This window comes from Lepidothrix coronata, unplaced genomic scaffold, assembly GCF_001604755.1.
Source record: "Lepidothrix coronata isolate B3197 unplaced genomic scaffold, Lepidothrix_coronata-1.0 Scaffold38, whole genome shotgun sequence".
NCBI lineage: Eukaryota > Metazoa > Chordata > Aves > Passeriformes > Pipridae > Lepidothrix > Lepidothrix coronata.
The window spans coordinates 5,862,461-5,874,746 of record NW_016690218.1 but is presented as its reverse complement, the minus strand read 5'-3'; the positions used below and the strand labels follow the sequence as shown (position 1 = coordinate 5,874,746).

General features: G+C 39.5%; 1 protein-coding gene across 9 annotated transcripts in view; it reads right to left on the bottom strand.

Moving 5' to 3' along the window:
- Nucleotides 1-12,286, bottom strand: part of USH2A (usherin) — a 379,818-nt gene that overhangs the window by 23,375 nt on the left and 344,157 nt on the right. For all 9 annotated transcript variants that reach the window (XR_001874412.1, XM_017812861.1, XM_017812864.1 and 6 more), the window contains 3 exons: nt 5,425-5,652; nt 3,081-4,597; nt 1,743-2,064 (listed from right to left, as the gene is read on the bottom strand). Coding sequence is in view for 8 of the 9 variants with exons in the window: in XM_017812861.1 (XP_017668350.1) it covers nt 1,743-2,064; nt 3,081-4,597; nt 5,425-5,652 (2,067 nt within the window). In the remaining variant the exon portion in view is untranslated. The remainder of the gene's footprint in view (nt 1-1,742; nt 2,065-3,080; nt 4,598-5,424; nt 5,653-12,286) is intronic.

The window sequence follows — 12,286 nt, the reverse complement described above, 5'->3', positions numbered from 1 at the left end:
TTAACAACTAGGGAGCTGACCAACTAGGGAGCACCTCTGCTTGAAAGGACCTAGAGGTCTTAGTAGATAGAAAACTGAACATGAGCCAGCAAAATAATCTGGCAGCACAGGCAGCCAACATCTTGAGCTGATTAACAGGAGCATAGCCAGGCAATTAAAGGAAGTGATTACATGCCTTTATTCAGTATTTGTTTTGTTTTGGCCCCAAATACAAGAAAGAGATTGATAAATTGGAGCCAAGGCCACCAAGGTAATCAGGGGGTTGGAAAACTTTGCCTATAAGGAGAAGCTGTGGCTTGTTCAGCCTGGAGAAGAGATGGCTTTGGAGGGACTTGACTGCAGTCCCCCAGCACATAACTATAGGCTAACAAGAGGGTGGGTCCAGGTTCTTTACTATGGTATGTAGTGGCAGGGGATAAGACAAAACAGGTTCAAGCAAAAAAAGTTCAGACTGAAAGTAACAAAAAAACTTTTTCGCAATGAGGACAGCCAAGCAGTGGAACAGACTGCCCAGGAGGTTAAACAATCTCCCTCCCTGAAGGTTTTCAAGATGCAACTGTATAAAGCCCTGCACAACCTCATCTGATCTCTTAACTGATCCTGCTTTGGGCAGAAAGTTGGGCTGCATGGCCTCCTGAGAAGCCTTCCAACCTGAATTATCTTGCGATCCTATAAAACAAATGAGCCTGTAAAAGAAAGATTTGCCACCACTTTGCTCAAGAGGGGGAATGCACGGTTTTATATATAGAAATGAATTCTTAAACAATTTAACTTTTGGGTTTTTTAGGAAAATGGTTGTAAAGACTTTGAGCATTGCCAAATATATCTTCAAGGTATCATTGCAAACAGGATCAGTAATGAGGCTTGCTGGTATCTTGTTCAGTGGCAAATAAGCATTCCTATTAATAGACAACATCAAAATAAAAAATCAACCTTATCCTGCTATGATAGTATGTCCACTTATTTTTAGAAACAACAAATTCAAGGTTGTTTTTTTGGTGAGGCTCTAAACTTCACTAACTCATATAAAAACTTGGCAAAGATTTTGGATGGTTATAAATAGGAAAGTTCTTAGTTCACAGTCTGTAGTCAAGTAAAGCCCTACATTACCAGTAGTACTGTACGATAAAATGCTGCTACAAGTTGTAACTTTGATATAGAAAACAGTTACAGGTGAAAGAATGGCAGAACTGGTCTCAGGCTCATAAGAAAAACAACACTAAAAATACCTATGTGCATGAGAAGTAACCTCAACTATTAACAGGTTCACTTTTGAACCACTCACAAAATCTTCTTGTAATTCTAATGACTAATTTAAAGGAAAACAACCCTCTTGATCTAAACTGCTCTAAGTTCATAAAGTAAAAATTAATTCATAATAGATTGGAAAAAGAAAGAAAAAATAATGAAAAAAAGCTGCCTTTTAAGAATTAGAATTTCACACTACTTGCATAACATTAGAGATTTGCAGAAGCTCTGGAGGGTACATAAACATTTAACATATAAGAAATACAGGCACCTATGACTAAGGTAGAGAAAAACGAATGCTGAATGAATATATTGCTTGTACAAAATTATTTTCAGCTTCTCAGCTCTTTAAAATACATTAACAATAATCATTCAGGTTTCACAATACTATTAACATTAGAATTGAGATGTGTATGTTCATTGTACGTGTAAAGTAAAGCTATCAAAGTGTACTGAAACCATAATCAGAGCTGCTAAATAGCTTCAATTCCCACCTGATATTCATACTCTGTGTAAGGCAGCAACTTGTCATCTTTGAAGGAGGTTGAAGAACCATTGAAAACAAGTGCGAGGTCTAAATTTATGTGGGCTTGAGTTGTTCGCCTTCTGTAAAGTTCATAGTATAAAATCTTCCCGTTTGGCTGCTTTGGGCCAGTCCACAGGATGGAAGCAGTCGACTGGAAGCCTCCGGCTGTTGTCTGTATTTCGATGAGAGGGGCAGGCTGCACTGCCGGCGGCGCCTCCAGCGTCTGTACCGATGCCCACTCACTGGAGGCACAACCCAGCTCTGTGCAAGCTTGGAGCTGTACTTCATACCTTTGGGAACATAAATCAGGAACAAAGTGATTAAAACACTGCAAATACAAATATAAACTGTGCATGAAATCTGGTGGATTTCTTAGTTTCTCCTGGTCTTTGGAATTTTTAATAGGAACACAGTTTGCATGAACACACAGATTATGTGCCGTGTCTTGTGTAGCAAAGAGGAAGAACACTGTCTTCTTGGGTTTTACTTGGTTGTGGTTTGTCTTGGTTTTTTTTTTTTCAGAGCAGAATTAACATCTGCAGGAGTCAAGTGATCAAAATTGTTTTTATTTTGATGATATAAATCAAAATGATGATTCACTGTAGGAAATGATTTGGATGTTGTTTGAGAGCTGTAAAGCTTCACTCTATTACTCTTTTCTCTTCGGATTTAGATTAGTTATATGTAAATAGTAGACAAACTTATCAACTATGTAACTCACACAAATTATGCCTACACAAATATATAAGGAAAGGTCAGGTAAATAATCAAGAAATAGTGGGGAAGATACTACTACAGTATCAAGTGTGCTTCTGTAGCGGAGTCTGGTACCCTCTCTTAAGTTTTAAGCTTTCACTTCATCACAAGTCACTTGTTTTCAACTTGAGGCTACAAATATGTTCCTGGCGTGACTCTATTAATCTCGGCTCAGCTACTCTGTAGATGGGTGAGCTAATATGACTTTGGTCTCCCCACCCCAAATTTTGTCATCTCAAGCCTGCATTCTTGAATGCAGACATCTTGCAAAAGATACAGCAGTACAAGATTGCAGGTTTTGGAGTCTATAGCAGAGTAGTGAATTACCCCTTCTATTAATTACAACCTAAGTCAACACTATGTACTTCATCAAGATGATATATAGCTGGTGTTACTATAAATTAAAAAAAATCCTGGTTTTATCATTTGCTTTTTAGAAAACAAAACCTATGGATCTGACTATCTGTTTAATCAAGATGGCTGAGCTGTCAGCCAGCCCACTGAACCTTCCTGCAGCATTTATTCAACGAATGAGTTCTTCCAGACTTACCTACTGTGGGGCTGTAGCTGTGCCACTATGTATGACCGTCTCAGAAAGGAAACATGAGATGCATCGAAGTCAAAAGTTTTCTTTCCTGTTTCAGCAGGCTTGTGGATGGAGATTGTGTAATTTATTATGTCACCATTCACTTTGATAGGAGGATCCCAGGCCACCAAAATCTCATTTGAGGACCATGCCTGCAACCTAGGAGGCAACATCCCAGATGGAGCAGAGGGGTTGGTTTTTATCTGAGCTGATGGGCTGGTCACGCTCCCTTGACTGTTATTTGCAGTGACAGTGTAGCTGTACTCCATGCCTGGCGTTAGGGTGAAATCAAGATAACGAGTTTCCAGACCTGAGTAAACAAGTACACCATCCCTTCTCAGCTCATAGCTTGTGATGTTACCATTGGGCTTATCTGGAAGTTTCCATGTGATTTCAATCGACTCTGAGCCCATGACAAGCAGCCTGGGAGCTTCCATATTTAATGGTGGAGCCTCCATGGTCATCACGGACTGGGATGTACTGGCTGTGCAGCCCCCAGCAGTACAGGCAACCAATGCAAAATCATACTGTGTGTAAGGCTGTAGATTAGAAACCAATATTTGCAAATTTTTGCCAGGATAATACTCCTCATTGTTTAATTTCAATATGTACTTGGTAATATCTCCATTTTGTATTTGAGGAGGTGCCCAAGATGCATTGATCTGAGTGGCACTGACAGCCCGCAGAGATGGTGGGTCCACCAAGGCAGGAGCTGCTTCCAGTGTCCGTATGGCAGCTGGCTCACTGGTGGAGCAGCCTCCCATTGTACAGGCAACTATTGCGTAGCTGTACACTGTATAGGGCAGTAAGTCTTCGTCCATGTAGCTGAGAGTAGCAGCATCAAAGCTGAAAGGGTAGAGAACATCATTCTTTAGCAGCCTGTACGACTGAAGAATGCCATTGGGATGTGCCGGGGGGGCCCATGATATGAACACTTTATGGGGGTTAGCTGACACCACAGATAACCTGGGGATGGCAAGACCTTTTGGGGCAGTTTGACTAGTCTTTGCCACTGTCCAGGAGCTGTCAGTGTAGCCTGCTGCATTCCAGGTGCGTATTTTATATTCATACCTTGTCCATGGCTGCAAACCTTTATCATTATATACGAATGTATTACTTTCAGTGTTATATTCTGTGAAAACAATTTTCTCATCTTCTGTTGTCGCTCTGTACCCCGCAGCATTTTCTTCTGTGCATCTGTGAATAACTTCATAGCGAATTATTTTTCCATTTGGATTAATTGGCTGCAACCAGCTCAGTTCAACATTGGTGGCATTCACTGCCTGGATTACAGGTGCCATCTGAGACACTGGGGGTGCTTCGTCTGTCCGGACTGGCTGGGGTGGAGAACGAGTGCATCCTGCTGCATTGCAAGCCTCCAGTATGAGGGTGTAGAGAGTGTACGGCTCAAGGCGCCTGAAGAGGAACTGCCGAGATAAACCACTGTACTCCAGGTTGTCATCGCTGAAAATATTGTAGGTCTGGTGAATAAAGAAAGAAAAAGAAAAAAAGGCAGGCAGGGAAGGAAGGACAGAAGCCAGGATAAAAGGGGGAAAAAAGATCAACAGTTTTTGTCAATAACCAGTAGATGAGACTCTTTAATCTTTGCAATAGGATAAGGACTATCAACCAGTGATTCAGAAACTTACTTTCTTGCTAGTAACAATCAGCACACAAACAGGTCATTGATACAAAAGGAGTGTTTTGATCCAATTTTCATGATTTTTTCATTTTGAATGCAGTAATAAATCACTTAGTGACAGTTTTCATTATATTTGATTGTTATCAAGTTTCATTGCGAGGCTCTCATAGGCTAGAGGAAAGCTTCTCACAGACTAGCTCTAAAGAAAATCACTTATGGAAAAAAACCTCCAAATAAACCTCTCTAGTAGCAAACCTTGCAGGTAAAGGTTTACACTCAGTTGAAACCACTGAGTCCCAAAGTCCCAAATTCCAGAACAACATTCTGTCAAATCCAGGTTTTCTAGAAACACATTTTGATGGTGTCTAATGTACAAAAAGTGACATTTTGAGCTTTCATGTGTAGCTTTCTGTGCATTCAATGAACAATTTGGTTCAGTGTAAATGAACATTTACAGTCATGGAGTAGCACAAGAATGTTAATACTTATTTTAATATAATGAAAGCAGAGGGAATTCACAGAGTGAATTGTGCTTACACAGGACTTCTGTCTTATTGTAAACTATAATGCATTTGATTGAGTCCTTTTTAGCAAAAATGCTTTCATTTGATATTCAGTATTTCCCTTCTCTGTTTTGATCAAGTGAAATGTCAAGATGAAGATTACCTTAATCACACCGTTGGGCTGGGAGGGCTCTGACCATTTGAGTAGCAGAGCCCTGCCATTTTCCTTCTTTTCCACAGTGAAGTTGCTCAGGCCACTGGGTGAAGCTTCCAAAGTGCGCACAGATGTCCAGGGGCTTGAAACCTGCCCAGCATTGTTTACAGCTACGACATGAATATGATATGTTGTGAAAGGTTTCAATCCAAATAAATGAGCCTGATGCTTCGTTCCCTGAAGCAAAAATACAGATGTTTGAGTTAGTTAAAAAAGTAATCAGCATCTGTGGTTTATGTCACTTGGAAAATGAGGCCTCAGCTTTGAGTCACTTCTGACCGCTTTGCAGAATACCCCATCTGGTTACCAGGATTTTTTTAGTGGTTTTTCATGATTGAACCTTAATTCTTAGAACTCTTAGGCTTTAAAAAAAGTATCTATCATTATGGTAAAGCCTTTGGAGCTGACTCCTTGGGAGTCCTGCAGAGTCTGAATCTCAGCTATCAAATAGATTATAGTTCAGCACGTGTCTGAGCTTTGCTCAGTGAGGATGAGGCTGCCTGGAACTATGGAGGATTCAAGCACATAAAAACCTGTAGTATAAGAGTGATGCCTGCTTCTACAGAAATCTTCTACACACATCTTGTGTGTAGATGTGACATTTCATAGGCTGTCCTGTCCTAGCTACTTAGGGCATTATAAACTAGATAAACAGTGTTTCCAAGAGTATGGTTTAATTTCCTTACTGAAAACAAATCCCTTAAAAATGGGGGGGGAGGGAAAGGAGGGATGGGGGGAATGGATGGGCAAGTATAGAGACTGAATAAACTAGTTCCTATGTTCCTGCTTTGCAAAGATGGTGTTTGAGATAAATTCACAATGTAAGATGACTGTAGGGCAACCTGCTGGCTTTCAAGAACCCTCCCTGTTTCTCCAGGTTGGAGGAAGCAGCCACATTGCTGATGGGGTCACGAGCAAGCAGCCTAGACCCTCCCTGGTGCCTCCCTCTTTGCCTTGAACCAGTGGGGAGAGGCTGAGAAGAACATGGCTGTTCGTGGATCCCACTGGGCTCTGACTGGGCTGCGAGGACTGGGGCTGACCTGCCACCACACCAGACCACGCCCAGCAGAGAGACCTGTGGGGGATGCAGAGTGATGGACATCAGCCACAGCCAGAAGGGGCCACTGGCATCACAGCTCACAGTTTTAGGCAGCTTACCCCAAACAGCATCTGACACAGACCTGACACTGCTCAGGCAAAGAGAGCTTCGGCACAAACTCTGATCTAGGCAGGAAGGAGACACAGCTGTGGTATTACTTTGAATAGGAGTAACATGTTCCAACAGGAGACTGTGCAGATTTGTCTGGTCAGATGAGCGAGGAAGAAAGGAGTTCAGCTGACCACCAATATATTTAATCTCGTTTTTAGTTGTGCTTTTGCATGAGCTACATAAGTCTCAAGAAGGGGAGTGCAAAAATTCAGTTGCCTTCGTGTGGCAGAAAGAGATGAAGTCAATTTTCCTGTTTCAGTCATATTAAGTTGTTAAATGCTAACACTTCCAATTGTTTAATATTTAAACATTTGTTAAGCTATCAGACTCAGAAACAAATTTTAAAGAAATATTAATTTCTTTTTTTAAATATTAAAAGTTAGATTATAAATATTTAAATAGTTATTTCCTCACAACAATGAGTTAGTCTTTTAGATAAATATAGCACAGCATTTGAATGACCATTATGAATATTAAATCTGAAGATGCCACAAGTACAGATTATAAACATACTTTTCTGATAAATGATTCCTTTTTCTGTTAAACAGGGCAAACACTAGCAAGATTAATAATGCAAAAAAGTATAATTCTTTGTTAGGAATTCCCAGCCATCACTGCCAAAAAAGCATAAGCTCAAATGCAAATAGCAATCACCTCGAACAGATTATATATAAGAAAGCTCTGGCTGCCGTGGGACATTTAGAGATATCTTTTGTCATAAGAAACATGGAAAGCATGTGGGCTATAAAGCAAAAACATATGTATATTGTCAATAGCAGCACCTGTTCAATTACAGTTTATTTCAGCATGGAGAATTTCGTTCAGCCCCTAGATGGCAATACTATCAAACATTTTTTGTAACATGAGTACTTAATGATTAACAACGTGCGTTCAGTCATCCAACATACTCAAGGCAGCCATTAAAAAAATAACAAACCTGATTTCATTATAGATTCTTTTAATAAACATTTATGGCTTAGATCCTTGAAAGTGGAAGCGTTCAAACTGCCATAGCCAAAAAACCTATACAGCCGACTGCAAAATTATGAACTGCAGGTTAAAGAACAGTGCTCAAATCGAGGCTCATGCTTAGCATAAAAATCTGGCATTAGAAATTATGTTGGCACAAAACATGATTAAAATTAGCTTTACAATTGGATGTAGTCTGTATTAATAGTTTTTATGAGGACAGTCATCTATTAGGTTTTCAAAACAGAACTTTTAAAAGCCTAAAATTTACATTCTGTGGCTGGGGGGTGGGGATGGGAGGAGAGGAGCACACAACATTAAATTACTGCTCCTGAACCGCTACACAGAGGCTCTCTGAAGGTACAAACACATTATTACAAACATCAGACAAAAGGCAATGGCTCTGTTTTCTAATGAGCTGCATCATCAGGGTGTGTTTTCATGACAGCAATGCTACAAAACACTAGATTTCCGTTTTTAAACAGAAAACTAGCATATTTTCATCACCCTCTACCATTTTCCCACTAAACTGCAAGATTTAATTATTTACAATCCTCACTACAGTTTGAAATGAAACAAGGATGGAGGGATTTCCTTGCCTGCAGTTCATCATGTTCTCCGGAGACTGCTAAACCATTCCTTCCAGGGATGACTTTTATCCCTGGCTCCTACAGATACTTCTTGAAGAGCAAACGGTTTACATGTATTTTTGTTTTGTTTGGTTTTGAAGTAAGCTCAGGGGATGCACTCCCAGAGTACAGAGCCCCGCTTTCTCCCCCTGCACTGCTGCCATGCCAGTTGTGAATTTGCTCAGCTCAAAGGCTGATGCTGAAAAGAGGGTGGATGGCAGACTCGGTGATTCATTTTAAGAATCACTTTATGTCCTCCTATGACATTTTCAGCCTAGAAATACTGTCCTGCTGGAATGGTCAAATATAAATTGCAAAATACACCTTGCAAGGGATAGCACTATAACTTTGGCTTCAGCGGACGACACAGCCTTAAACAGGCGCAGGAACAAAATCATTGCCTTGGATATTCTCCCAGTCTTTCTCTGCATAGCCATAAACTCACATATCCCATGTTTACACATGCTAACAGTCCAGATTTCATTCCCCATTGAAAGCAAACCAACAAAATAAAATTTTAATGCAAACATTAAGATGTTCATAGACTGACTGACCATGAAATCCAATGGACTACAAGCCCATGTCCTCCTTTCTCTTTCTCCTATTGTGAAACATTCTCACTCCATCAGTCAGTAAATTAAGAATACTTCAGCAAACATTTTAGTGTACACTCTCACATTCCTCCTATATGGCCCAGTCTTTCCATGTAAACACTATGGGAATGGACACCTGAGACAGGCTGTGATGAGCCACTGTGACTTGATCCCACCTTGTAGCCCAGAGCTCAGCCTTTGACATGGCCCTTGCTTATGGCAGCCTGGTTCCCTTCCCTGAAACAGCTCTGGCAGCACTACCACTACTCCAGGCAGGACCCCACCTTTGGTCTTGCTTTGTAAAATGCTTCACACACTGCCAGTGGCAGCACAAGCTGTTAAGAGCAATTCCACTCTTTTAACTGTAAATTAGAATAAAAGTTATTTAAAATAAAACCTCGTTTTAACATATTTTTGAAAACATAAAACAAGAGAACATGAATCATGAATAATACATCCATCAAGATTTGCTTCAGATTGCCTTTTTTGTTTGTTTATTTTTTAATTCATGAGCATAGAAGTCACTTAAATTCTGGAAACAAATTAGCATAGTCTTTCATGCCGTTCAAAGGCAGTGGCATCCATAATGCAAGGTGCCTGCCTTCCTTGCTACCTCTTGGTCCTCCTCCTGGGCACGGGCAAGGCTGTGCAGCCTTCAAGGGTCTGATGATTTTACACTGCCTACTGTGATTGCTTTTGACTACTTGAAGTGCCCCTAAGGTGGCAACAGGGTCAAGAGGTCTTTGTAGGTTGAAAATGATCAAAAATTAGCATTGATCTGTAGCTGTCAATAATACTCTGCACGGGTAGACTCCCTGCACAAATGTTTAAACTGCATACAACTACACAACCTAGTCATCTTTGAATCTATCGATCTGATGAAGCAGCACTTTCCAGTGGCGTCACTCTGGGCTTTTCCTCTTTTTTCAAGGCAGGCCAGCTTACCCAGTTGCCTTGGTCTCAGGGCACGAGTTCAAAACGTGACAGATTCATCAGAAGATCTCCGGACCACTGAAGAGCTGCCCAATAGGCATCTTGAGTATCTGTCCTTTCTTTAGGGGTAATCATCAAAGATCAGCAAGTCGCCACCAGTCATGTTAAGGTTAGGCTTGGATTTCTTCTCTGTCCCTATCTGCCCTTTGTACTGTAATCTCTATTTGGCAGGTATCTTCAATAGCTGATTAAAAAGCTAGCTCATTCTTTCTGCAAGTCCCTAGCTAAACCCAGTGGCATCAGACACTACCATGCTGCTAATTGCAGTAGTGGTACAGTGATCCAAACTAGTTCTTGCATAACCCACAGACATAAACGATGGGAGGTAATTCCGTATAACATTCCTTGTCTACAGAAGCAGAAATGGTGAACTGTCCCTGGACAAGGAAGAAGAAATCTATGGTTTCCTGACTATCCTCTGATGCTAATTTTCAAATTGTCCATGAAGGAATTCAAACAGATTCTTCCACAAGTGACAGAAGTGAGGGGAAATGCTTGGGATTTCATTAAGATACTCAGTGTATCCTCACCTTTGTTATTATCCTCTTATCCAGCTCCCTGTCTAATCCAGATTCTTTGCCATTTTCTGCAAAGCACTAGGAGCACTTCTACCTTGACTCTGATATTCATTCTCATTTCCCAGACCATTTCTTAGCCCCTGCCTTCACTCTAAACATTACACTGAGTTCATATTCATATGCAAACACTAACTTGTCTTTTGGGTTGCCTTCCTTCTCAGGCTTGTATCATGCACACTGTGTCTTTTCCATTTAAAAAATCCACTCTATTCCTAAAGCCTTATGCTCAGATTCACAAAGATATAACTTATGGATACACAAGTAATCTATGAGTCTCTTCTTGTAGCAGTGAGGACTGGAATATAAATTATTCCCATGGTAGTACTGAAAAGTCTCAAAGGTTAGTCAAACAGATACCAACATGTTATTCATTTTACCAGAAATTATCTTGCCTACAGGTAACCAAAATTTCCATTTTTAACAGAAATTCAAGTTGCACTATTTATTTTCCTCACAAAAAAAAAAAAAAAAAAAAATTTCATTCATATTTTTTGTAAATTTCACTCTTAAAATTTTACATTTTAAGAACTTTGCATTTCATTTTAGAATTTTAAAATTGCCTTTCAACACTTATTTTTAATTTTGAAGAATTATTTTATTATTTCATATAACTCAACAGACTTTCAATAGTATCAAAATGTACCATACTGGTGATAATTTTTATGGTAAATAAAAACCCAAAGAAATTATGAAAGAGAACCAGATAAATATTTAAATAAATTTTTTAAGTTTGTAAAATGAGATATTTCCTTATTAAACCTGAAATAATTTTTAAATGTTTTTGCCCAGGGAATATTTGTCCAAATTGTCTTTGGTTGAGATGAAAGGGCACTCTTCCTTTCCCAGCCCCAATGTGGATCGATGAAGTCTTTTCTTCTACAGTGGCTAGGAAATGACATTCAGAAATTCATTACACTTGAGTTTGCTTTTTTTATACATAAATTTAGGAAAAATTATTTTAAAAATGCATTAGAATAGATTCAGCCAACAAGGTAAAGCACATCAAAAGGCTTCTTATTAAAACATAAGCTTTGGTAACATGATCATAAAATATTGTTTCCTTGAGATTCCTGGCAAACATAAGGCTTTCTTTTTTTCAACTTTAAGAACGTTCCTGCAATTTATTTTTAATACAAATAGTAGTTTTGCCATCAACACTAGAGAACACAATTTTTCTCTGTGACTCTATGTTCTTGTCCTTTCCTAACAGCACCATGCTATCAGCTTTTTTTTAATAAAAATCCTAATTTGCACACCCTGTTTCACTTAGCACATAACTGAATCATTTCCTATGCGAATAGTCATGTGTGGGCTTGTGGACCATACTAGGGAAAAACCTTTAAAAACAGCAGTAATCTAAGTTCAAAATATTCTGCAAACAACAATTAATACCTGTTATAGAAGCACTACATTGCGATTCATTTTCCTCCTTCTTGGCGGAGCATGTAAAGAACTGTGAATTGCACGTAGCTGAATCTGTCTCATGGAGTTGCTGCCTATTTTCACAGTAGACAGTTTTCTTTCCTGGCACACCTGGGACCTGCTGCAGTCTCACCAGGCATCTGAATCCCTAGCTTTGACTTGAAAGCAAAGCACCACAAAGAAAACCAGGATGCATTGCACATTAAAATGAAATCAAATAAAACCAAGTTGGCCTTTGGGTAGCAGTACACTTTTAAACAGCAACGACGTTGCACTTTGCTGGTAAAACCTTAAAGAAATCACTTTGGGCAAAGTCAACATTGCTATTTAATTAATACTCCTTTTCTTTTCTTTTCTTTTCTTTTCTTTTCTTTTCTTTTCTTTTCTTTTCTTTTCTTTTCTTTTCTTTTCTTTTCT